This window comes from Phascolarctos cinereus, unplaced genomic scaffold, assembly GCF_003287225.1.
Source record: "Phascolarctos cinereus isolate Bilbo 61053 unplaced genomic scaffold, phaCin_HiC Scaffold_1;HRSCAF=81, whole genome shotgun sequence".
In the NCBI taxonomy this organism is placed as follows: Eukaryota; Metazoa; Chordata; class Mammalia; order Diprotodontia; family Phascolarctidae; genus Phascolarctos; species Phascolarctos cinereus.
This window is the reverse complement of record NW_027555514.1, coordinates 146,531,994-146,559,986: the sequence shown is the minus strand read 5'-3', so window position 1 is coordinate 146,559,986 and position 27,993 is coordinate 146,531,994. Positions and strand designations below refer to the sequence as shown.

Genomic DNA, 27,993 nt, shown 5'->3' with positions numbered 1-27,993 from the left:
GAAATATCTTTGCAATAGCCACTTCTAATAAAAATTCTGACATGAAGTATATAAGGACTTCCAATCTTGCATTTCCAATTGTCAACCTATTGTTTAAAAATTATTTAAACTTTTTATTAAGACTTCTCTAATAGGATATCCCAAAGAATCTTTTAAACTCAACATGTCCATAACTGGACTCATTATCTTTCACCCCAAAACCCTCCCCTCTTCCTAAATTTCCCACTGTTGTTAAGGTCACCACCATCCTTCCCAGTCACCCAGGCTTCCAACCCAGGTTGGCTCCAACCATCCTCCTCCTCCTCCTCACTCTCACTCCCCATGTCCAATCAGTTGCCAAATCCTGTCAATTTTACCTGGTAATATCTCTCGTGTAGACCCTACCCCTACATCCTATCTGTCACCTCCCATCTCCTGGAACACTGCCAACACCCTGGTGTAGGCCCTCATAACCTCAAGCCTGAACCACTGCAATAACCTGGCTGGTCTCCTTGTCAACACATCTCTCCCCACTCCAGTCCACTTACCACTAAGCTGTCAAACTAAAGTTCCTAAAGCACAGATCTGACTACAGCCGACCTGACCCATCCCCCCCATTCAATAAATTAAAGTAGCTCTGAATTACCTTCAGGATTAAATACAAAACTCTTGTTTGGTTTTTAAAGCCCTAGATAACCTGGACACTACCTAACTTTCCAAACTTTTTACAAATTACTTCCCCCTCCAGATACTCCAGTGACACAGATCTCCTTACTATTGCTCAAACAAGAATAGTCCATCTTCAAATCTTTGCATTTTCAATGGCTGTCATTCATTCCTGAAAAGCTCTCCCTTTTTTTGGGGGGGGGGATGACCAATGTTACTGTATTCTGTAACTGGTTTTATTTAGTTTATCATGAGTTAATATGTTAGAATAGTCTATAAATTTAAAGAACTAATAAATACAGCATTTGTTACCTTGGTATAGCACCCAGCCTTGTTACCATTACTTTACATTTCCAATCCTTGTCTGCCTTCTCTTAAATACAGTCTGAGTGCTTAAACTGCTAGCCCACAGCAGTGAAGTTGATCCTTAGCTCTCTGATTTAGAGATCCACAAGAAGGGTAAAGACTAGGCAGGGATTTTCATTATTTTCTAAAGAACTTGTAATAGACTAGGCCTCCCAAGATGACCAGCTCCAGAAGGCTAATCATGGAAAGCAGTTTATTGGTTGCCATTTTTCTAGACATTGAACTCAAGATCTTTCGGCTTCTGCTCAAGTTTTCGTTTGTATTCACCAGCGGACTCCGTGAGTTCCAGCTGGTCTCTTTGGTCCCCTAGTTCTTCAATTATCTCAGAACAATCTGATCCGTTTCAGTGGCAATCCGGTGAGAACATTCAATGCTCTGAGTGGCTCAGTTACAGACTCTCAGTGCCTTGCAGAAGTAACACCCTTTGAGACTGCAGCCGATTCATGTGCTCATTTTCTATAGCATATGCCCCATATCTGCTGTCTCCTCGGCCCCCAGAAGGCACTGTCAGTGGAGTGCTCCTCACCACTGGCTGGAGCTTGGCCAGGTCTCTGTGGTAGCTTCGAAGCTTGGCCATCATGGGGTTGCAAAAAGACAGGGGGGCATAGCGCAGCAATTCCTCCATCTCTGCCAACGTTTCATTTGCTTCCTGTTACTTCTCATCAAAATTTCTGATTAACTTCTTTTTCTCTTCGGTTCCCCCGGTCCCCAGGAGCCTGTCCGGGACTCCTCGCAGGTCACCGTAGAGCCCGCGGAAGATCTCAAGCAACTTCTCGAAAGGCTCCGAGGACACGGCCGCTACCATGGCATAGGGCGAGCTTCCCCCACACCGGCAGGGCCGAGGTCCCAGGCCCAGAGGCCCACTTCTAGCCCAGCGTAGGGGTCAACCCGCGTATCTCGACTCTATAGCCCCCAGCGAGGGAGGCTCCCTCTGTTCTCATTTCTGACTCCTGGCTTCTCTGTCTTCCTTCAACTCCCAGCTAAAATCACACTTTCTACAGGAAACTTTTCCCCTGCATCTTGTTTGTACATAATTGTTTGCATATTGACTCTTTTCTAGGGGGAGCTCCTTGAGAAAGGGGATTTTTTTTGTCTTTCTTTGTAACTCTAGCATCTGGCGTACTGCCTACTTCATAATAGGCACTTAATGAATGCTTGCTGACTTGACTATACAAATGTATAAACGTATGACCAAATTCTTAAGAGACAAGAAAGACTGTGAACAATAAATTCTTGAAACCCAAATTGTCAATAACTCTCTAATAAATCAGAGAAACAAAAATTACAATTCTGAGACACAACCATTAAAATAACAAACTCCATAATTCAATCCTGACATAGCTATGGGAAAAAGTTATCCTAATATTAGTATATTAATACAGGAAAAAGAAATCTGAACAAAAATATTCTAAGCAGCATATTAAAAAGCAAAAAAATAAAATAAAAACAAAAACCACCTAGGAAATAAACTATGTACCCAACAATTAGAAGGGCTCAACAAATGGTAGCTATGCAATATAACGAAATATAATTACATCATAAGAAAGGTTAAAAAAGAGGAAGGCATAGCAAGTGATGTAGAATAAACAGAGCCTTGGGTGACACCCACACTTGGAAGACAGGAAATGGAGCTTACCAGTAAAGGAGTCTCCAGCAAAAGATATTAAGTCAATCTGGTGAGCAAATAATGTAAAAAGAACATGAGGAAACATCAATATCTCTGGAGCCAAAGGAAGAAAGAATATCCAGGAGAGTAGTCAACAGTCACAAAAGATGCAGAAGACAAGGAGAATGAGGACTAAGAAGAGGCCATCAGATGATTTAACAGTTCACCTGTTAAATCTGGTAATCTTACAATAGTTTCAATCATTTGGTATGCTAAGAAGCCAGAATGCAAGGAGCTAAGAAATGGTGGGTACTGAGGAAGGAGAGACATCAAGTGCAGCCAAATGTTTCTAGGAATTTCATAGTGAAAGGAAGAAAAGAAATGATAGTAACTTGAGAGGACTGAAGTGAAGGGTTTGGTTTGTTTGTTTTTTAAAGATGTGTTACACTTGAACATGTGTGTAGGCAGCAAAGAAGAGGACAATGGCTAAGAGACTGAAGTCTAATTACACTAGGGCAATGATAAATGAGATAAGCTTCTGAAGGAGACAGGAAGGCATGGTCTCAACAGCATAAAGAACAGAGGCTAAGTCTTGACAAACAAGGAAAAAGGCCACCTTTTCCTCTGAGACAATAAGAGGAGGAGGGAAAGGATAGGCCAGACAGGGTGAAAAATATGGAACAGTGCCTTTATATAGCATTTTAAGGTTTCCAAAGCACTTTACATATGCTATCTCAGGTGGCCCTCACAGCACAGTGTGAGGTAGCTGCTTTCCCACTTTAAAGACAAGGAAACTGAAGCTGAGAGGTTAGGGGCCTACCCCAGAATCACACAGCTATTATACTGTGAAGCAGGACTGAACTCTAATTTTCTTGTCTCCAACTTTGTTGACAATAAAGCAAGGGGACCATAGGAAACAAAAGAACCTATTCCTATCTATAAAAGATAACAGGGAAAACGTTGAGAGAAAAAAAAGAAAAGAATCAAATCTAGAGCTACCTTCTCACTATGATAAAACAAGAAATGAGGATGAGGCCTGAACCTGTAATTTCACTAGTATAGGAAGAAACTAACACATGAGGAAACTCCCTGTACCAAAGCAAGCTTATTTTCTCTGCAATTCATAGTTTTAGAGAGCTGCCTAGGGCAAACAGATGGGGCTTTGAGAAGGTAGGTGATTTGAACAGGGTCACATAGACAGTAAGTATCAGAGGTGGGATATGAACCTACGTCTTCTGGCTCTGACAACAGGTGTCTCTACATACCATTTCTCACCGTTTCTCTAGGGATGAAAAAAGAGACTAGGACTTATTAAATTTTATGTTCTTTTTTAAAAAATCTTAAATTTGACCCATCTTTCCAGCATGTTAATATCTATTTGGATCCTGATTCTGTTATCCAATAAGTAAGATAGTCATTCCAGTTTTGCATCTTCTGAAAATGTAGTAAATATGCCATCCATGCCTTTGTTGAAATTATCAGTGAAAATATTCAACAGAACAGGGCAATGGACAGAGCGCCCTGGGCTCCTGAACTAGGTAAGGGCCTTCTTCCAAGGTGGCAGTAATCCAATAATCATAGTTCTTTGAGTCTGGTCAGTTAACCAGTTGTGAAAGTATTACTTTCCTCCATCTTGTCTACATGGCCAATGAGAAGAGGTTGTCAAATCTCTTGCTGAAATCTAATTAATCCCTGCCTTTCAGAATCTCTTCTTTCTAATATCATATATTCCAAAATGTCTTCCCAAACTAAAGTGGCTTCCCTTCTTCCTCAAATTTTCCTAGATCATTTTTAACTGGCCATCATATTACTCTCCTAAATAATCTGCTTCCAGTTTCTCTTAATTGCAATACAATCTTCATATCACTCTTAGATTAATGTTCTTAAAATTTCCTTTGCCACTGTCATGAACTACTCATCTATGTGCAAGTTCTATATGCTCATTGTAAAAGAACGTAAAATACCTGAAGCCAGAGACTATAATTTTTTAATATTTGTATCCTGACTGCCTAGCCCAGTGCCTTGCACACTTTGGCTTATAATAAATGCTTATTAAATGAATGAATAACAATGTAAAATATTCTTCAAATATTCTGACAACTCTCACAAAAGAATGTACTAGTGCTTTTTTTTTCAAGAGACTTATAAAAACAGCAGGAAAATGAAAAAGTATTAGGACTATTTCTACTCTATTAGGGACTGGAAAAGCTGACAGTTGCAGTGTGGAAAGGGAAATAGCAAAGCCAGAGGGGAAGACCAATGAAAATGGAGCAGATTCCAAATATGTTCTCAAGAACAAAGACAGGAAAGTAATTAGCAAAAAGGCAGAAAAGAAAAACCAACAATTTATAAACAAATATTTTCCCAAGCCCCAGTTAATGGCCTTCTTGTTTGAGCAATGTTCTGGACAACAGAATTCTAATTCTATAACCCAAAAATGCCTGTCATTGCCTCACATCACATAGCCAAGGTAACCCTCATCACTTCTTCACCTCCTCCAGAAAAAAAAGGCTCCCTGTGTCCTGATTTTGCTATTTTTGTCACTTTTTGTCCTTAACTTCATTTTTATACTTTCTTCCCCCACCACAACCAATCACTAAATCCTAATAATTCTTCATTTAAACTCAACAAGCATTTATTAGTAGCCACTGATATAAAAATAAAATGAAACAGTCCTTGTTCTCAAGAAGCTTACGAGAAACAGCACATATGTAGAAAATCAATCTGTTTATCCTCAAGTTTAAGACAAATCCAGTCCTTTGCAAAACATTGTTTTTTAACTTATCGAATTTTTCCATACTTACTCTACACCTATTATTGTAAATTGTTATGCTAGGCAGGATGAGGGACTATGAGGTCCAAGCACTCAGGGGCTTAAGGTTTTGTCGAGGAAAAAAGACACGTACATAAATAATTATAATGGAGCGCATAATGTCAAAATGGAAGCGGCATATTAATTCAAAGACAGGAGAAACTATGTGATGCTACGGGCTTTTAAAAAGACATTAGAATCAACTTAAGTATTTGTTACGAGTGAGAGCTTTTGGAGAGAGGCAATGGAGACAAGAGTGGTGCCTAGTGAATGGTTAGAAATTGTGCTTTTGTTGATTAATCAATTGGTAGTAATAGAGATGAAAAAAAGAGCTTCAGTGAAACATTCAAAACCAGCTCAGAAGAGGGAATTTCAGAAACATACACAGACAAGGAGGACAGCATGGGTACTGTTGTGTTAACATTTCATATGCACTTTAAAATAAAATCAAGATGTATGTCCTCAAGATTCAGTTTTGTATACAATTCTGTTTCTGTTCTCTCTATACTGAAATATTCAAGTTTATTGATATTTTAAGATTATAATAAAAAATTGTAAAAGGCATTACAATTGATACATAAACAGCTCCTCAACCAAAACTCTCAGAATTTATAAAGTTACAATAGCTATTTCTAGCCAGCTTATCTCTAACAGCCATCCTTCTCTCCCATTTCTAGTCTGCTAAAAACTGGGAAATGAAACAAAAAAAAAATCTAGAGCCAAAAAGTCTGAGCTGAGGTAACTTTCACAAACTTCCTTAGTCTTAAAATCTGGCCAATAAAGTCTGTTATACTTCTACCTCAATGATTTGAAAATGTGTGTGTGTCTGTGTCTGTCTGTCTACATCTATCTATCTATCTATCTATCTATATATATGGATATATATACACATACATATATATTCAATTAAATATTCCAAATTGCTTCTGAGTTACATTTAAAATATAATATGGAAAAGTTTGCAGTATGTTAATTTTCCTTTAAAAAAGCAAAGCTTTTATAGATATGACCTTTGATGTCCTTCCTTGAAGGTAGCTTCCCCTTAATCTAAATTGTTGTCTGATTTTAGAATGAAAATCAGGGGGAAAAAAAAAACAAGAATTCAAGCTTCTGCATGCCACTTGAAAGACAGGTCCAGCAAATGCTGGCTAGGTGGCAGTAAATTTAACACCACTCTTCTCCATAAGCCAAGTTCATGTGGCAATAACATAAACAGTTTTATGTCTTCCTAATTTAGGCCTAACCAAGCAGCAAAATTACACAACTAATTTTTAACTTAGTATTAAATAAAATATATTTTGTAAACATACTTTCGAAAGGCAGTGTTGTCTAATGAATAGAGAGTAAACCTTGGATTCTCAGATATTTAAGATTCAAGTCCTGCCTCTGACTCACAGTTGGCAGTGTGATCCAAGTCAAGTTATTCAACCTCTACAGGCAATTCTATAAGATGAAGTTCAATTCTCAAGACTAAGTAACATATAAATTTCAGATCTACATCACATACACACACACAACACACACACACACACACTCTCTCTCTCTCTCTCTCTCTCTCTCTCTCTCTCTCTCTCGGACTTTTAGTATAATATATTTTAAGTGTTTAGAAAACCACAGATATTCAATACAAGTATGTCACTATAACCAGCCAATAGAACCAGATTAAGATGTTTAGCTATTTTCTACTAAGTTTGTACTCTTACTACCAAGTCATTCTCCTAAATTTACCTTCTGAATACAGCTTTGATTTCTTTAATTGCAGAATTCCACATTTCTGTTTCAATAAATAAAACCTAATTTGTCTGGTTTGATGTGGGGATGAGATATGCCAAATAACTGAATTTTCCTGATAATTAAAGCTTACCCTATCACCTAAGACACTAAAACTTTTGTTTCAATCATTTTATGGAAATCATTCTAAAATGTTTATTTTCTTGTTTTGTTAAATACAACATAATTTAACCTTTTCTGGATCATCATAATGAACTTAATTGTCCTGTGATATAATACTTAAGCAGGAAGGGCTCCCTGCATCTTATCCCAAAGAAGTCTATTTTGACCTACTTTTTATAGTTTTTCTGTCTTGTTCCAGTCAGCCACTTCTAAAGACTGTCAGACTACCTATCAATTATCCCTCTCCTAAGTTTCTAATCTATAAAATGAAAAAAGCAAAAAAGCAAGCTTGTTAGAATTCTGAGTAAAACAGAGTGAATGAGTGGGGTATAGGGGATCTGGGGTTAATTAAGTATTTAATAAATCAATTTTGGTCACAAAGAAGCCTTTCTTTGCTTACTTCTTAGTAAATGGCTAAATGACCTATAAACAAGAGAAATGTCCTAGTGTTAAGGAGAGAAAACTGGTTCCAAGATTTTGCAGGTATAGGGAACTCACAGATGAAGGAATTCCCCCTACCACTGCAGGTATGTAATGTGTCTGCAACTTATAGTCTTAGAAAGTGGCTTGGAGCACTCAGAAGCTAAATATTTACCCAGGGTCACACAGACAATATGTTTGAAAAACGGGACCTAAACCTATATCTTCCTGGCTTCAGGGCTGGCTTTATTGGTTAAACACACCTCTTCTCGACTACCATATCCATCCAGTTTATTCTCGATAGAGAGCTAAAAAAACCAAACACTAAAAAATTAAGTTTATTTGCCCCACCTTCTTTTATTTAGGTCTTATATTTGCAAAGTTAAACGGCTGAATTATAGTTATACAGGTCTATCTGAATGAAACATCAGGACTAATCAAATCTCATTAATCTGTTAAAGAGTTATTACTACTCATATGAAAAAGGGTTTTTTTTATTTTTTAACTCAGCTAATGTTTTATTTCAGGAGGGTATGGGTCAATCTTTCTCAATTAGAAAATAAAGATTTCTAGCAAAAGATATACCAATACATGACTAAAGGAAAAGGTTAAACAAAACTATTAGTCATTATATTTTCTTAAGTTTTTTCCTCACCAAAACAGTAACATGGTCATTTTAAAAATAAAAAAGCAATCTTACCCCTAGTGGGTGTAGGGAATTCTAGATGTGAAAACAACCTCCAAGACGCAGATCTGCAGCTTTAAAATCTTTGAGCAAGATATATTGGTCTTCTTTACCACAGCACAATCTAATCTTTCCTGGATCATTATTATGAACTGTACTTCAATCTAATTAATTTCCTTGGTAATCCTATGTACTATTCTGAGATGAAGTGATCAAATGTAATCATTTTGCCAAAGGACTCCATACCAAAAAGATTTTGAACCCCAGTTGGAGATCTGCCTGAGACTCTGAAAGGTTAAATGACTTGCCTCTGGTTAACCATCTAGTAGGACTTGAATCTAAGTCATTCTGACTACAAGGCTGACCCTCTATCCAATATGCCAGATTGATTGCCTAGGTGTTCATTAAGAGAAAAAAAAATTCAAGAAGGAAATATGCCACCTAGAGATATTTTCAACACACAATTCAAATGATGAAAAAAGAAATTATGTAACAGAATTTACAGAAATTACAAAACAAATATAATTAAGTCATTTTATCTGGTTAAAATGGTCATAACCCTAAGAACAGGAGGTTTCAAAATGTTGCTTAAGATCAGAAACATTACTAACAACAACTGCTTGGGAATGTTTTGTGTTTTAAGCATTCTAAATGACAAATTTTTTTTTTGCCGTTATCTTACTTAGTCATTTCATTCATTTTTCACCAACTCAAGGAAAAGAAACCTAACGAAAATATATCATTAAATTCCTTCCTGATCGTGAAGATCAATATGGCAAAGGAGTATCTTATGCTTATTCCCTAATTACTAATAACAGAAACTGAAAAGCATTCAAGGAATATGTGGTTGCTTAAAAAAAATTATTTGTCGCCATCAGAAGATTTCCAATAATGAAAACAAAATAACCTCAAGACATATGCTCCTCAGTACTTCAGAACATAACCAGAATAACTATCCCTCTCAAAAGTACTCTGAAAGAAATTCCCCAAAGGTGGGGGATCCCAATTAAATGGCTGAGCTTAGATGCATAGTTAAGTTACAGACAAAACATGAAAACAGAAGTAAAAATGTTAGCGATAATCAAAGAACTCAATTCAAATAAACTAATAAATAAATTTTCATGATCATAAGATACTACCTGAAACCAGAAATACTAAAGTTTCCTGCTATTTTTATTTTTTATTGGAATTGAAAAATCACATATATTTCTAGTTCTCAACTACTCTCTGAGTTATAATACCAGATTATCATACTGCAATAGCTAGAGACCATAAACAAATTTAGGTAGCGCTTGAAAAATGTTATGACAGTTCTCTACATCTGAAAGACATACTTTTTCAGGATCAGATCCTTAAGCCCCTCTTTTTGAAATATACTTCCACTTAAGTCATTTTAAAAAAAGTTTAATCTCCCTCATGTATTTATTTAAATCTCCATTGCAGGGAAAATAATACAGCAAATATATATATATATACATATATATATATATATATAAACATATACACATATATACATATATATGCATACACATACGCACACGTACAGATACTTTTTGAGGGGCATGGGGAAATGGGTAGTTTCGAGTAAGGCCGCCAAAATCTCTCAAGAATATGTATATGTGGGAGAGAGAAAGAGGGAGGGAGAGAGAAATAGCATACTCAGCGCCCAGGACACCACCTCATTTCCCTAATAGGGATGAAAAGCTCAGGCCTCTGGTAGCTTCCAGCTGACGCCAGTGTTCTCCACACCAACCCCCCCCCTTTTTTTTTGACAGGATCTTCAGATGAAGAAGCTACTGCTGGCGTTGGGGGGTGGGGGGAGGGGTCGTGTTTCTAGTATATGGTACCAGGATCCCTTCCGGGCAGCCCAAAGCCTTAACCACTTCATGCCCCACGCCTCCCTCCCCGGGATCTGGTGCATCAGCACCTAAAGACATCTTACGTGGAAGATGGTCTAAAGGAAGCTTTGCCCAGCCGCACGGCGCATCATCTCGAAGGCTCAAACGCGCGTCGAGGAGAAGGAGAACGAGGAGAAAGAGTTTCGGCCATTCCCTTCCCTAGCTACTAAAATTACAGGCTCCATTTCCTGTCCCTGGGGTGATGACCAAGTCACCTCGGGGAGAGAGGTCCTTTCCCCGGGCTCGGTGCCAACCTGGGCCACCCCATCCTTGCCGGACGCCGGAGAGCCCTTTAGCCAACCTTCGCTTGGGTACCACAACCCCTCCCCCTGCCCAGGGTAGGGCCAAGGAGAGGCTGGAGCTCCAGACTCTCGGGCACTGCCCCCTGCCCGGCCTGCTCCTGCCCCCTGCCCGGCCCGCTCCCCTACCCTGCCCTCCGCGCCCGCCACCCCACGGGCCCGGGCGCGCACTCACCTCTCTGCAGGAGTTTCACCTCCCCGTTCTCCTCTCGGGCCCCTCCGGCCTCACCCGCCCCGGCGGCGACGTGCCTCCTCTTCTCCTTCTCCCGCTTCTCCTTGGGTCTCCGAGGCTTGGCGTTAGCGGCGGCGGGGGCCGGGAGCAGAAGATGGTGGTGGGGCTGAGCGTGAAGCAGCGTCGGGGAGACGAGCAGTTTGCGGGGCAGAGGTTGGGGAGAGAGTGAAGAGGAGGAGGAGGAGGACGACGACGACGACGACGACGAAGACGAGGAGGAGGATGAAGAGGAGGAAAGGAAGAGGAGGAGGAGGAGGAAGTGGTGGCGGCGCCCGCGGGAAAAGAGAAACCGCCGGGAGGGGTGGCGGCGGCGGCCACGGCCGCGAAGCTCCACAACGCGGGGCTGCCATAGCTCTGAGGCGGAGGCGGCTGCTGCCTGCTATTCCCGCCGCCGCCGCCGCCCCCTTCCCCGTTCACTCTTCGCGGCGGCTTCTTCTCCTCCGTACGGACCTTCTTGGCAGACAGAGAGCATGACGGGTCCCGAGGAGAGGGAGGCGGCGGCGGTTTGCAGAACGATTCTTTCTCCGGGGCGGCGGCAGCGCCGTGGACGGGGCTCAGTGGCTCCGCCATTTTGCGCTCCTGTTGTATTTACTCTCCCTCCGCTCCCAAGCGCAGAGGCGAGAGGGGCGGGCCATCGTCGGGAGGGGAGGGGAAGACGGGGAAAGGGCGGAGCGGAGGAAGGACGGCTCGGAGGCGTTCGCCATAGGACGGGCGGCACTGAGGGATCCCTCCTCTCTCCAATCATACTCGCGGATGAGGAAAGGAGGGGTGGGACCGAAGAGCAGAGAGATGAAGTTGAGTTGGGGTTCTGCGGCACGCGGCGCGAGACGGAGAGGGGGCGGGGAGGGCCTGCCAACCGCCCCCTAGATCCGCGCCTCCCGAGGCTCGCGGGGGTGGCAGCAGAGCTTGGGGCCCCGCCCGAGATGCCCAAATCCGCCTTTCCCCAGGTCTCGCACCTTTCTGTCAGTACAACTATTTTTTTTCCTCTTTTCTTTTACGCTTCATTACTTTCTCTTCCTGTTCGCTGGGCCCCTTCCTGGCTCCCCGCTCTCTGATGACAATTTCAGGGATGTTCAGAGGAGGGAAGCTGCAGGCGGAGAGTAAGTCGTTTTAAGTTCTTATCAGGGATGGAGGAAGGGACCTAGAGTCGGTGTTTCTGACCAAATGCTGGGGCTGCCCTTGTTACTGTCGTCGTCGTCACTACCATCCGCCTTTCGACTTCATTTTCCTGCTTGTTCTGAGCATTCTCCTCGAAAGCTGGGGTCAGTCAGTCTCTGGTCAGCTAGCATTTACCAAGCGCCTACTCTGTGCCAGACCCTGAGGTCTTTCTCACCTATCAGGACTGGGTGCTGGCTTATGTAAGAAATTTTCTATTACGACTGTTTAAAATATTACTTTTTTTCAATTAAGAAACAAAAAGGTTTTTTTTCCTTTCTGAATCATCTCCGTCGACTGAAAAAACTATTGCTCAAATAGCTAATTGTAACTAAGAGTCCAACAGAAAAGCAGTTGACATTTAAAAAAAAAGCCAACTTATCAATTCATATGAAAAATCTAAGGGTTTTGAGCAACACTGTTCTCCCAAGATTACTGCATTTTTTAGCACTTTATTGAGTATCCTAGCTGTTTTTGTAGACCTTGTATATTTAAAGGGAAAGGGATTTGAGAAGTTTAAAAAAAAGTAATTTGATTGTAATAACTGGTAATGCTAGAAGTGATTTTTTGCCATTAGCTTTTGAAACTGACTTAAGATGTCAGAATTAGGGAATCTGTGGAGTAGATTGCAAAGTTCTGTTAGTCAAAACAAGATGACTAGCGAATAAAAAATGATTTTTAACATTAAACATTAGAATTGACATAAGATATAAGTAGGGGAAATGTCGAGAAGATAAGTTATAAAATTGTATTAGTCAAGACAAGAGATGATGAGTAAATAGAGAGACATTTAATTAGTACTGAAAGTACTCAATGTTTAAACTCTATGAACATGAAAGTTTCTGAGGGCCCTTGAGATCAGCCTTTGTATGAGTGGAAAGTATTACTGCCTCCTCATTCCTGTAACCTCAAGAAGGTTTTTAAGGTTTTCTTTTTACAATTAAAATGTCTTTTGAAAATTTATGAATGCCCAGGAATGAGCATAATATGTAATAAACACTATTTGAAGTCAGTTGAACTGAATTCAAAGTTCTGTCCCTGCTACTTTACTGCCACTGTGACCTTGGACAAGTTACTTCTCAGTATCTCAGTTTTCTCATCTGTAAATGAGGAGTTTGTAGTAAATAAAGAATTTTCTTGTTCTAAATCCTATGATCCTATGTAACTTGGAAAGCCTAAACTTGAAATAAAACCTCGTTTAAGTTATAGCTCATCTACTGTGGGTTAGGTTTTTGACCTCTCTGAGCTAGTTTCTTTCTCTGTAGATGGAGATGATATTACTTATACCTCCTACCTCAGGCAAGTACTTTCCCTTTCTGTGTGTCTTCAGCAGTTAGCAGTGCCTGCTTAACACATTATAAATGCTTGTGGACTGACTAAGTGGCTGACTGAGGGGATTAATAAAGGAAGCTAGGTAATATAGTGAATAGAGTGCAGGACTTGAACTGAGGAAGAGCTGAGTTCAAATCCCCTGTGTGTCACCCTGGACAAGTCACTCAAGCTCTCTTTGCTTTAGTTTCTTCATCTGTAAAATAGGGGTTGGTAATAGGACCTAACTCCCAGGTTTGTTGGAAGGATCAAATTAATTAACATATATAAAGCCTGTGCATATGTTTGTATTTATTTATTAGCAATAATAATAATTGTAGCTATTATTTATATAACCCTTTAAGGTTTGCAAAGCACTTTACCAATATTACCTCATTCAATCCTCAAAACTCTGGAAGGTAAGTTTTGTTATTATCCTCATTTTACTGATAAGGAAATTGAGGCAGAGAGAGGTTAAGTAACTTGCTCTGAGTCACATAGCTATTGTCTTAAGGCTAGATTTGAACTCAGATCTTGCTGATTTCATGTCCATCTATCCACTGTGCTATATACACAGTGGATAGTACTTTAATTCTGAGGAAACCACATTATAAAATATCATCCAATGTATAAATATAAGCAAATAGTAGTGTATATTGAAAAATATTAATGATTGTACAGCTTACATTTAGGACAGCTATACACATTCTCCTCTACTAAAATTAATTGAAAATAATTTTTAATTAGAGTTACCATTTGTGAGCTGGGGTTTATCTTAGAAGAACATCAATATGATTTCTTAAAATAAAAGACCGTAAAGATTATTTTCATCCTGCTGATGTAGTCATTTAACAAGTAAGTAGAAAATACATTTTGTAACCAATTTAAGAAGAAAGTTAAAATAATTCTCAAATCTTTATCCAACTGCAAAACATTTATTGGTTTGTTTTCACATCTTTCCAATTAAGAAAAGTCTAAAGTTTTAAACTATTGACTAACTGGAATTCTCCCAAAGTATTTCCCACATACCTATCTTGTTTTACTCCTGCATTCTCTCATCTAAAGTAAAGGTCTGTTGAATGAGCCAAATAGAAGTGCCTGCATTTCAAAATTGCTCTTAAGGTTTTCCTGAGTTGTTGTGGTTTTTTTTTTTTAAGCTGTTCAGTGCTTCCACTTGACCCCTGAGAAAAACTGAGTTCCATAACTATCCTGTATAAAAACTCTTTTTTCCTTGGTTCATCTGAGACAAAGTTGGAATATTTCAAAAGGAATTTTTATGAGAAAACTAATGGAAAGCAAACAACGTTCCTCTACTTAGCAACCTCCCCCCAAAAAAAAATTGAGGGAGGGGAGCAGGGACTGAGTTTTTAAAATATGGATTTCTAATCCTAACTTTAATCAAAAATCATCTTAGCTACTGTTGATTATGTATGTAGTACCCAGTTCCCAGTCCCTTTCCCTCAAATCAAAATTTCTAGATTGGATTATAATCTTTGCTAGAGAAATATACTTCCATTTCCGTCCCAAGGTTATTTAGGATTGGTACTACTAGCATCTTCAAGCCTCCCCAAACCTGCTGGCATTTTCATTTAGAGATTTGATGCTCAAAAGGTCCTGGGCTAGGCTTTATTTTTTATTTGTACCTGCCTTGACTCTCTGAGCTTCTGCCTAATCTCTGGCACACTGGATAAGGCAGTTTGCATCTATTCCCAAAGTTCCGTTTCTTTCTGATTCTTCACCTCCACTTCAGATCACCTACGACTTTACTGATAAACACCTTCAGTCTATTCCTCAAGGTTTTCTGTTTTCCTAGGATCCAAAAAAAGTCCTATTCTTTCTCCAATCCATTTCTCCCTAAACTGTTCATTTCCTCTACCAATTCTCATACGTTAAATGACAGAATTTGAATCCATAAGCAGGCATACTTTGAGGCTAAATTGAACTTAAGACAAATGTCAATTTGGGCTCACATATGGTGTTCAAAAGATCAGCTGCATAAAAGTGGGAATACTGAACCACTTCACACAATGTTGGACTTGGTTGATGTATTTAGTTTTGCTGAATTTTTTTTTCTTATTTTTATTCTTTGTTACAAGGCATGACTCTAAGCGATGGGGGAATATATTGGGGAAATATAGGTGATATAAAAATGAAATATAGTTTAAAAATTTTTAAATACCAACTGTACAGGTGTGAGATGTCTAGCCATACCTTCCTTAGCAGTTCATATGAAAAAGATATAGGGATCTATCTGACTGCACTGTAACATAGATATAAGTTGCTGTTTTGTTTTCTGTGGCAACTTCTTTTTAGAATGGCAAAAGCGAGAGTCCCAGTCTGTTTTGCTTTAATTATATTACATATGGAGTGTTATGTTGAACCCTGGGCTGTACATTGTAGGAAATACATTGATAAGCTGGAGTATTCTGAGAAAAGGGGAGTCAGGATGGTGAAGTAACTTAAAAATTATGCCATATGAGGATTGACTAAAGGACCTGGGAATGCTTCACCTGGAGAAGAGAAGATTTGGGGGAGGCTTGGTTATTATTGTCTTCAGATATTTGAAGAGTTGTCATGTAAGTAAGTAGATCTGATTTATTCTTTGGCTCAAGAGGACAGAACTAGGACTACCACATAGAAGTTACATGGAATCTCAATATAAAAAAAAAGGTTCCTAACAGAGTTGTCAAAAAAATGGAATTAACTACCCTAAGAACTAATGAATTTGCCACTAAAAGTCTTCAAATAGAAGCTAAATAATCAATTACTTGTTGGAGATGCTGTAAAAGGCATGCATGCTTCAAGTAGTGGTTGCACTAAATTACTTTTAAGACTTTTTCCAACCCTGGTTCTTTTATTCTATATTATGAAGGAAAAAAATACTGTAACAAATTTTTTTTAAATTTTCAGTTAGTCCAAACTCAAGGAGATTTTACAGAGAAGGTACCAACTTGCTTGGTAGAGGGAGTTTTCTAACTTAGGACATAACCTTTACTAATGAAGTCACAAGTCCAGCTCCTAATACCTATCCCTACTGGATGAAAAAACATAGTTAAATTTATAGCCTTCAGTACATGAGATTGCTAACCCAATTATTTTACCTAGAAGCAGGTGAAATAGTTCTGTAGTTGTCCAAGTAAGGAAAAATTGTTAATAATCTAAAAATACATATACATAGCAAGAAGATGCAGCAATATGTATCCATATGTGTGCTGTTCAATTCAGGACCCCAATTTTCTCTCCTCTCTTTCTCTCCCTCCCCTCTCCATCTTACCCATAAACTAATACAGTCCAATTCAATAAACATTTCTTAAGTGCCTACTATGATCAAGGAACTGTGTTAATGTTTTGTTTTATTTTTTAATGAAATTAGATATAACAACCCTCAAGATTATAAACAAATCATAGATAAAAGATGATGTGATGTAGTGTAAGATAGGATACAAGTAACCATGATATTAAGGCTATATATAAGGTTCTGAGATTTAGAACTGGAAAGGACTTTAGAGATTCTGATTTTGCAGATGAAGAAAGAGGCCCATGGAAGTTAAGTGACTTCCCCAAAATCATGCAGTTAGGAAATGAAATAGCTGGATTCGAACCTAGGAACTCCAAATCCAAACACAATGCTTTTTTTTTCCATTCGTATCATACTATCTCACTCATTCCTTTGAGAAATTTGAGAGAGGAGTGATCACTTCTGATTGGGGAAATCAGAGAAACCTTCATGGAGCTGGAAGCTCTTGAGTTGAGCCTTGAAAGAAGAGGTGGAAAAGTTCAAGAGGTTAAGTGACTTGCTTTCTTCCTCTGTACCTAATATCTCTTGCAGAACAGTTGTTCTGGTTAGTTGTGAGTTGTGAGAACCCTTATGTCTCAGAATGTTTTTTCTCTGCCCTTTTCATTTCACCTCTGTGGGCCTCATTTTTCTTATCTAAAAAATAAGTGTTGGGCTAGCTGACTCTAAATCTTTGGGGACATGCTAGGTCTGACATACATTTTTTTCCATGCCTTTTGGCAGAGTATTTAGGCATAGAGGGAGGACTTGGAATTATTTAATTCTGTAATTCTATTGCTACTTGTTGGGAAGAAGGAGCTGAAATAACAGGACCATGGACAAGGTTATGAGGCAGCACCTCTGGTAAAGGGATCATTTACCCTCTCAAAACTTATCATGGACCCTACTGGAAAATTAGGCCTCAAAATAAAATGTTCTAAACTTTAAGTTCTAGCTAGGCTGTTCTCTCAACTGAATACCTCCCTGTTAGATGTGAGATTCACTTGTCTAGAATAAGTTCTTATAAAACTTAACTTTTATAAAACAAGAGAATATAAAAATATAGGAATTCAAAGCAAATAATAAAGACCTGTCTGTTATGCCACTGTGATGACCCATCTCATAGAATTTTTATGAAAAAAGCATTTTAAAGTTCTAACATAAATGTGAGTTATCTTTTCTCCATGTCTGTCAGACATGCCTGGACAGATGAACTCTTTCAAAGTTTCCCTAGAGCAAGGATTTCAAATTGGATTTCAAAGAGTTTTCTTGAAAAATACAATACAAAATAGAGAGCTAAGAAGTCAATAGGATAAATAATTGAGCTGGAGTAAACTCTAAAGACAGATAATCAGCAAAGCAAATAAGCAAAGTAATCGCTGTCAAATTTGAAAGCAATATTTGCTTTGAATAGTAAGAAAATGAATAGTAGATGACTTTTTTTCTAATATGAGTATTCCTTCATAACTCCCTCATTGTTTTTTAAACCAGTCTCTTTTAGTTATGGGGAGAAAAAAATCAAGTTAACACGAAGTTAGGGTAAAGGGGAGGAAAGAAGAGGAAACTAGAGATGGAAGCAACCATTCAAGAGAGCTTGTAAAGGTGTCAGTCCATGTTTATTTTTTTAAAAAAAGTTTCAGTACATTTAAAATTTTTTTTTTAAATTTCAGTTCAATTTAAAAATTTTAGGTGAGTCACTTAGGTGACTTCACTACAGTGTAATATAGTGGATAGGCTGCTGGTTTTCATTCCCATCTTGCCTTAGGCACTTTTTAGCTGTGAAATTCTAGGCAAGTCACTTAACCTCTCTAAGCCTCAGTTTCCTCATCTGTAAAATGAGAAAGTTGGTTTTGATGACCTCTAAGGTACCTTCCAACTCTAAACCTATGGTACTTTGTACTTTCGTTAAAAAAAAAAGGTAGTTTTATTTCTGCTTTGACTTTGTTTTGTTTTTGTTGTTAAGAGAGGAAGTTAAGATGTCACTGGCTTCCTGCAAGACTCATCTCAAATTCCATCTCCTCCAAGAAGTCTTTCCTTATCACCCCACTTCAAGTACCTTTGTTCTGAGATTACCTTCCATTTACACTTTATATATCTTCTACTACATACTTGTTTGTATATCATCTCCTCTATTAGAATCTGAGATTCTTGAGGGAATTTTTTTTAAACTTTCTTTATATCCTCACGAGTTAGCACAATTTCTTGTTGATGATCCTGCTGGTTGTGGTTATATAGCAAGGCAGAAAAATAGAAGGCTGACATAGGTGAGGCAGCTATTTGAATGTTACATTTTAAGGCCAAGAAGGATAGAAAGTGGGGAGGGGGAGTGCCCAAAAAACTCCAGTAAATTAGAACCATCTTTGAATGTTTTCTGAAGTCTCCTCCTTGTGGCTGATTTTGCTTCCACAATTCAAATATGGGAAGCTACTCCTACCTTACTCTAACAAAGAGGACCCAAAAGGTCTAAAAATGTTTTCCTATCTTCATCCCATCTGGAACCTCATTAGAAAGGAAAATAGGATTTCTATATTTCTGACTATTGCTGCTAGTGAAGAGTTGTAAGAATGAATTTAGAAGCTAAATCAGCATAATTTAGCTAAACAGTAACCAAGAAAGATAATGTAAATGAAAAATGGAATCTGCTTAAAGTCTATATTTTGAGAGGAAAGAGGAGTTAAAATTTTAAGTGGTACAGTGGATAGAGTGTTAGGCTTGGACACAGGAAGACCTAAGTTCAAATTCTGCCACAGATACTTACTAGCTATGACCCTGGGCAAGTCACCTGCCTCTCTTAGTTTTAGATTCCTTATCTATAAAGTGGTAGTGATAATAGCAACAGTCTTACAGAGTTTTTGTGAGAATCAAGTGAGATAATTTGCAAAGAGCTGTGCAAATTAAAGCATTATATAACTCCTAGGTATTATTAAGTAAAAGTTAGAGGTGAGGATCGGTCCTATGATTTCAAGGTGTAGGGAGAGAAAATTCATCTACCCGTGTAGATTGACTGGAATCTATAGTCTTAGAAAACTACATACAGCACTGAATGCTTAAGTGCTTTGACCAGGCAGGATCTAAAGGTTAGAATGTGTTAGAGGTGGGAAATGAACCTAGGTCTTCCTGACTCTGAGACCAGCTGTCTTAGCCAGGATTCCATAATGTCTCTCTAAGTAAAAGATAAGATTAATAATAAGAAATAACATCTTTATAATGCCTTGTATTTGTGGAAACATTTGCAGGTACATATCTCACTTTATCCACATAGCAACACGTAGCAATTTAGTAGCAAAGATATTTTCATTTCCATTTTACAGATGAGAAAATTGGGAAAAAGAGATTAAATAACTTGGCCAAGGTTGCAAAGAAAGTTATTCAGAGTTTAGACTAGAATCTTTCTATATTTCAAAACAAACTTCTGTGTGTGTGGTGAGCATTATTTGATGATCTAGGATGTGTAGATAATATAATAAATAATAATAATAATAGTTAGCATTTATATATCACTTTAAGGTTTGTAAAGCACTTATCTGATCCTCACAACCACCTTATGAAACAGGTGGATATTATACCCATTTTACAGATGAGGAAACTGAGAAAGAAGAAATGAATATGCTAATAACAGGGAATCATATCTAGGATTCTGCCAGTAAATGTCTGTCTCTCCTTTACCTCACTCTCAAATATTAGGCAGTGATTCAGGATTGTAACTCATGAAGAATATATCCACTGAAGAGGGATTGTGGTCCATATAATCCAATACAGTAGGTAGTACTGAAACTATTTTTCTTGGCTTTGGAATATATGTTGTGGTATTTTTATATTGGATTTATCTTCTAATTATATTTATTTCAGACAGATTCAAATCAGTTACATTTGTTGAACTCACACCAATTGATGGTAGGAGCACACTATAATACAAATATCCTGGGTAACAGATGTAAGTTGACCTAGGATTAAACATTTGCCATCAATAATCAGCACTAGGCTAACCAAGAGAGTTTTCTCCATAGCAATTATCTATATAATCTTCTCCCTCAAATTGCCAAGTTCTCTTGATTTTACTTCCACAATATCTTTCTTATCCATCCAATTCACATTTGTCCAATTCTCTGCATTCATACTGTCACCATCCTCACCTTGCACTACCTAAATTATCAGTCTATGTCAACGGAAAACTTTATAGCACATAATATTGAGAGCCATGGCTGGAAGAGTCCTCCAGACTCATAGCACCACCTTGTGGTTTAGATACCCCTAGGAAGCGAAACAAACGGGGTTACTAGCAGGGCCTCCCTCCCTCCTTCCCGGACTATTCTGGTAAGGTCAAATTTCCCAGGACCCTATACATTCCTTCAGCCTCAATTTCACTCTATGCTTTGGAATCCCTCAGAAGGGACTTGAAATTCCTGGTTCTAGACAGACAACAACCCAACATTCTAATGAGTACCACTTCAGTCCGCAAGCCATACAAGCATCCAGCCTTTTGGTATATATCTGAGAGCTTAGATTCCTCTTGGGGAAAAAAAAATGAATTTAGAGATGCTAGACAAGCAAACCACCCTCCCCTTTCTATCCCCGCCCCTGACATCAGGCCATATATTAAGAGAGATAGGTTTGGACTTGTGATTTAATCAGTGTTTGTAATTCTCAGTGAAGAACCCTCTTCTGCTTAGACTGGAAATTATTTTTCAATTTACAGTCTTAGAGGGTTGCCTAGTACAACATAGTCACAAAGCTTGTATGTATCAGAAGAAGGTCTTGAACTCAGGTCTTACTAACTCTAAGGCCAGCTCTCTATCCACAGCATTACCCTGCTTTATCATCTGAATACCTACCCTGTATCATGGCTTTAATCCCTTATGACCTTTCCAGTTTCAGGGTCCATGTGTACAATCCTCTTCTGTCCAATGGGGCTTGATTCTGGAATCAAAGACTATTTAGAGACTCCACTCTCTCTGATAGAAGGCTGGATTCTGGAACTCTTGAACTTACCAGTTACTAGAACTTTAATCCCCAAGGAAGATTCTTCAGAAGTCCTTTGGAAGTTGAGGTTCAGGAACTCTAATCACTCAGATCATGTGTTTCCCTGTTCCAGGGTTAAGAGCATGTGTGCCTTAGCGCTTGCCTTTCTAGGACTGGGTGCAGACACTCTCAATATTCTGTTTCCCCTGCTATTATTTATCTATTGGGACAACAAGCTGCCATCTCTGTACCACTTGGCCACATGGTTCCTTTTCCATTGATGCTACATGGTGGAGATAATGTGGCTCCCATGTGCCTTGCCCAAAGGCAGACATAAATGACTCAATACAATATAGCTCTACTGAAAAGCAGAAAGGCCTAATCTTAAGATGAAGACTCTTACAGGATGATTATTTCCACAGCAGTCCATTCCCCTAGAATTAAAGTCAACCAATTCATCCCCAGTCACTGAGACCTATCAGCCGGAAGTCACCAAGTGACATATTCCCTACTATCATAGGAAGATACAATCAAAAAGTCACCCCAAAATTAGTTACCCTAAAAATTCATCCTGTTGATCAGGAAGTCCCCTTGACCAACCTCTCTACATATGTATAATCTACAAAGTAGTCAGAACATTCTTATTAGTGCTGGACTAGAGTGTGCCCTGAGTGCTTCTGTATTTTTGGGTCTCCAGTTAGCTCCATAAAGGCTTTCAGCTCATAGAAGGGTATGTTAAGGAATGTTTCATAAGAAACCTCCAAGAAGCTCATCTCTGGCCTTGGCTGGAAGGAAATCAGAAGGTAGAAGCTGAGGTCCCAGATGATAGCACGCAGATATAGTTAGTTCACGTTTTCCACACTAGCACAATATCATATGAACTTGCAACATCACGTATTTGCAAGAGACAACTTATTTGTTACATCCACAGTTGGAGGAAACTGCCAACTGCCCCTAGTATAGACATTCACCACCATACTCGTAGGCCCCGTCTACTTTCCCCCAAAACTGCACCATCTTTTTCTTGACTTCAGAGGTTGAGGTAAAGGATGATTGCCAGATATCCAGTTAATAAAAGTCATTGGGTTATTGTATGAAGTCTTTCAAGGCAGCCTTTTATGACCAAGGGTAAAGTCTTGAGCATGTGAAAGAGAAATTATACCATTTAAAAGTTGAACTTGATCTAAAATTTTTAATTATTACACTATTATGGCAATTGTGATCTATTAGTCTTTCAGTACACAGTAAATACAGTTTATAATTTTCCTTTGGATTATATTTTTTAAGTTATCTGGCCCTTTGAAATAGATGTGCTGCCACTAGGTGGCAGTACTTTTCCATGACCATATAAGGCATGTCTCTAAACCGAAATTTGAGATGTGGCTCCCTGCCTAAGACCTTACAAATCTATAATCACTAATTTTGCTACTTTTAATATAAAAAAATTAAAATACTAAAGCAAAATGAAACAAATACTGAAGCTTTCAGAGCAATCTTTAATCAAACAAATCTTAATATACCGCTAGGTATTTCCCCCCCCCTTAATTTGTAAACGTTCACATTCCTAGTTTTTTTTAAAAAATTTTTCTCATTTATCACTGTATTTATTTCATAGGAGAAATAGCGTAGGCTACTAATACTCACTTTTTGTTGGAAATCCTTCCTAGTAATTTGTTCTTAACAAATTACTTTAATTTGGGGTTGTTGAGGATTGAAGTGCCTTCATATGTGCCCTAGTCAAAAGCCTTTTCTTTCCCATTCATTCTTTACCTGAACACATACAGAGCAATAAAATAAACTACTTGGGAAGTAGAAAAAGATACTATCTCAGTGACCAAATCCCTGATTCTCTACCCCTTCCTCTGTTTCCTCATGAGGAAAGATGTGGAATGTTCCACCCCTATTAAGACATCCCTTTTTCCTTCTCCTCACCTCCATAAGCTTCCTCCATAGATTTTCATGCTACCTCAGTCTTTAAGAGAGGAGTAATTTCCACCATGTAGCATGCCCTCTTTTATTTGTTTTAGAATCATAGGATCAGATAATTATCACTAACCCTCTTATTTTACAAATTAAGAAATTGAAGCCCAGAGAGGTTAAGTGACTTACCCAGGGTCATGCAGGTACTTCTTTAGCTAGAAGTAGTTCTTGTTTGATTCATTTAATAACTGTTTTCATTTATTTAGCCTCATACTTTTACTAGCTGTGTGACCTTGGGGCAAGTCTCTTAACCTTTGTTTGCTTCAGTTTCCTCATGAGGACAATAATAGCACCTACTTCCCAGAGTTGTGGAGATCAAATGAAATATTCATAAAGTGCTTAATACAGTTCCTGGCACTTTATAAATGCTAGCTGTGATCATCATCATCATTATTATTATTAGCTAGATTTGCTGCTGAAAAAGACAATTCAGATTTACCCAGAATTGAATGTTTAGAATCATAAACATAATTAGATTATTTTCCTTATGGTATTCTTTTCTGTTTTCCTCCCCTCCCCGGTGCCTTTTTTTATGTGAAATAGGACGTTAAGACTCTGGGGTCCACCTTTCCCCTGTAAATAATCAAAGCATGGGACTTCTAAACTTAGAGAGGAAAATCCGAAACCTCATAGCTTTAGACCCTCTGCTGCTTCCCAGAATCACAGAAACTCAAAGTTGGAAGGAGTCCCACAAGCCTTCTAGTTTAACCCATAACTGACTAAAAATTGTATCTACAACATTACAAAGAAGTCACCAGTCTCCATTTTAAAACTCCTGTGAGGTTGAATGTACTACTTACCTCCTGAGGCTTGAGTTAAGAGGTGTGAGTTATGTGTGTGTAGAACCATCTTCCAGAATAGATAAGTCCCTTGAGGACAAATATTGTCCCTTGACACAACAAATTAAATGGAAGAAATATGACTCTATTTTCCTTAAAAGATTTTTTTAATCACAGATATTAAAGCTAGAAGAGACTTTAGAGGTGACAACTGTATAATGTATATTTGCAAAGGAAAATATGAAAGTAGATTCTGATCAATGGTATTACAGTAAACATTTTCATTATTTTTAGTTTTATATAAATTGTTTAAATTATTATCTACAAGTTACTTATCCTCTTAATGTGCTTCTCCTAGCATTAGAAAAACTGAAGAAGGCCAGGTGGCTGATTAGTATTTTTATGGTATTCATAAGTCAGTATTAAAACAGATTTTTGGCTTCCTAGTAATTTTCTAACACCTATTAGAAGGCATTGGATGGAGACACAGTTCATCCAGATTTGGATGTAATGTTTAAGAAAGTAAAGCAAAGCTAAGCCATTTCTATTCAAAGGAAGGATAAATTAGGTGAGAGATGAGGGGGAAGGGGGTAGATTGCCTTTACTCACAAACAGATAAAGCGGGTATGAAGCAATTAAATATGAGGTTATGTAATTTGAAAAGCAATGACATTTAAAAATGACAAGATAGAGTTGGACCTGTAAAGAGCAATGGATCCTACAAGCAGTGGACATAGCCATATAACAAGATATAATGTGTCATCGAGTGGAAAGGACTAATAATGCACATTGGCTTATTGTTTAAACTATAGTATCTTTTTCAGAAAATAAAGAAAATTAGCCATTATTCCACTATAGGGTGCTCCCAAAGCCTAGACCTAGTTTTAAGCTATTAAAAATCTTAAAACTAGACTAAAACTTTTGGGACACTTGGTACTTATAGTGGGCCTTAGGTTCCTAAAACTGATGCCAGAAAAAGTCTTCAGAACTAGCATTAACACTCTTGGTCTAGATACAGGTCTTAAGAATTATGCTGTAGTCTCAATATTAACCATAGGTAGAATGAGTAATTAATTCTACTTTTCCTTCAAGAATTATTGATCTCTCTGGGCCAAGAAGTAATTGACAATCTTTGGTCTGATATATTCAGCTTTAATTAGCTCAAGAGGTATTTTCAGGATTAACAGTTTATAAAACATTTTCAGATCCATTTTTAGATTGACCTTTTTTTAAAAAAAAACCTTGGAAATGTTACAGTAACAATAATAAAGTTCTGCATTTAAGATTGTTTCTCCATATCTTATTTCAAATCTTGAATTTTAATACTCTCCTTCTGTGTTGTTTGTTAAGACTTATAACTTCTGAGTACAAGAATGTTTTCCTTCCTTTATAAAGATAGTGCTAATGACCCATTAACCATAGAGCCTATACTTTGAATTTGCTTTTCAGTAATGACAAAGGGATTATGAAAACACATTTATCCTCTTTTAGTTTCCTTATTTGTAAAATGAGGGATTAAAAAATTGTGATACCTAAAATCTTTCAGCTCTGTAAGTCTAACCTGTCTTGTCTTGTCCTATCCTGTCCTGTCCTCCCCTAGCCTAGCCATCATTCTAACTAGTTTTCTTTGTTCCTAACCAAAAAAGCACAGATTTTGACAATTGAACAAGCCAAAGCAGAGATTAAAATCAAAGTTGGCTTCTGTTAATTTTCTAGAAATAAGTTCTGTTTCACTTATTTTTAGGTGCCTGCCATCTTCCTTTAATTCTTTGTTGGTTTTGTGTTATGCTTATTTAACCATACCTGTTCTGCCAGTTAGACTTTTATAGGCTCAAAGAACCTGTTTGGCAAGTTTAGTACACAGTGTTTTTTGTCTCCAAGTCATACCTTTCCCCTCCCCCAACCTACCTGTATCTTACATAAGGTTCACATATGTTGACATACATTTACGATTATTTATTCCTTTTTTCTACCTTCTCCATGCATTTTCTTTTTTTTTTTTTAATTAACTGCATTTATTTTCTTTCCTACCTTACTTCCTTACTGGAGGGGAAAAAAGAAAAACAAAACCCTTGTAACCAATGTACAAAATCAAGCAAAACAAATTCCTGAATAATGTCCAAAAATATGTGCATGCATTAATTTTCACTATTATTGATCTAAGTAACTTTTTTCATATTGCCCCATATTTACTAGGAGAAAGGTTGACTTCTAGAATTAGTACTTTTAAACTCGGGGATGTCTTTGTCCATTAAGTACAGCAATCAATCCATAAATTATATTAAGAGTCCTTTTACAGAGGTTCTAAAATAAAACAGCTGATTGTTAGTTTTAGTAGAGCAGCAGAGTTGCATGTTTTATTGATAATTTCAGTAAAATTGAATTCTCAGACTAAAAAGGAAATACACTTTTTTTCTCCAATATCTCAAACATGGAAACATAAAAGGCAGCAAGAAAATTATTGTCAAGAACACAGAACAGATCTTTTTGTGGTGGTCAAAAATTAGAAAATGAGGGGATGCCCATCAATTGGGGAATGATTGAACAAGTTGTGGTATATGAATGTAATGGAATAGTATTGTTCCATAAGAAATTATGAATAGGTGAACTTCCACCTGGAAAGACTTATATGAACTGATGCTAAGTGAAGTGAGCAAAACTCCGAGGACATTGTATATTGTAATAGCAACATTATGTGATGACTAATTTTGATAGACTTACCTCTTCCTAGCAATGCATGCAAGGACCTAAGACAACTCCAAAAGAGTCACAATGAAAAATGCTATGCACATCCAGAAAAAGAAGTATGGAGTCTGAATATAGATTCAAGCATACTTTTTGCTCTCTTCTCTTATTTTTTGTTTCTTCTTTCTCATAGTTGCTCCCATTGCTTCTAATGTGAAAATATGTTTAATATGAATGTGTATGTAGAGCCTATATCGGACTGCATGCCATCTTGGGGTAGGGAGAAGAAAAGGAGGGGGAGAAAATTTGGGACTCAAAATCTTGTGGAAGTGAATATTGAAAACTAAAAATTAATTAATTGGGGAAAAGAAAGATAACAGACCAAAGCAATATGTGAGACCACACTAAAAAAGAATGGGAAACAACAGCTAAAAGGAGGACATTTAATTTTTTTACATGACCTAATCAGTTTTTGTTTTTTGCAAGCCAACGAGGTTAAGTGACTTGCCCAGGGTCACACAGCTAGTGAGTATCATGTATCTGAAGCTTGAACTCAGATCCTCCAGACTCCAGGGCCAGTGCTCTAACCACTGCTCCACCTAGCTGCCTCTATTTTTTTTTAAACAATACTTTTTTTTTTTTTGGTGAGGCAATCGAGCTTAAGTGACTTGCCCAGAGTCACACAGCTAGTGAGTGTTATGTTTCTGAGGCCGAATTTGAATTCAGATCTATCCATTGCACCACCTAGCTGCTCCCACAATCAATTTTAAATTAGCTTCACCACCAGGACAGAATTTTTCTTTTAAAAAGGAAAATAAATGAAATGAGGATGGGGTGGGGCGCAAGATTATGCTACAAAACGTGTAGGCTAAACTAATTTGTGTTTTACATGACCTTGAGGACAAAGCCTGTCTTTTAAATGTTAAAAGAATCTGTCTAGTCTGAAACAACAGAAGACTCCTAGGAAGTCACTTGATGGATCCTGAGGTAGAATAAC

General features: G+C 37.9%; 1 protein-coding gene, 1 long non-coding RNA gene and 1 pseudogene across 2 annotated transcripts in view; 1 reads left to right on the top strand and 2 right to left on the bottom strand.

Annotated features, from left to right (window-relative positions):
- The window catches only part of RSBN1L (round spermatid basic protein 1 like), a 90,431-nt gene extending 78,913 nt beyond the window's left edge, over nucleotides 1–11,518 (bottom strand). The window contains 2 exon segments of the mRNA XM_078154532.1: nucleotides 10,800–11,094; nucleotides 11,097–11,518. Coding sequence (XP_078010658.1) covers nucleotides 10,800–11,094; nucleotides 11,097–11,426 — 625 coding nt within the window. The 5' untranslated portion in view covers nucleotides 11,427–11,518.
- LOC110206968 (vesicle transport through interaction with t-SNAREs homolog 1B pseudogene) lies at nucleotides 316–2,346 on the bottom strand (annotated as a pseudogene).
- Nucleotides 11,519–11,538: 20 nt separating the features above from the next.
- The window catches only part of LOC110206971 (uncharacterized), a 71,450-nt gene continuing 54,995 nt past the window's right edge, over nucleotides 11,539–27,993 (top strand). Inside the window, exon 1 of the long non-coding RNA XR_013486692.1 lies at nucleotides 11,539–11,956. This is a non-coding gene — a long non-coding RNA (uncharacterized LOC110206971). The remainder of the gene's footprint in view (nucleotides 11,957–27,993) is intronic.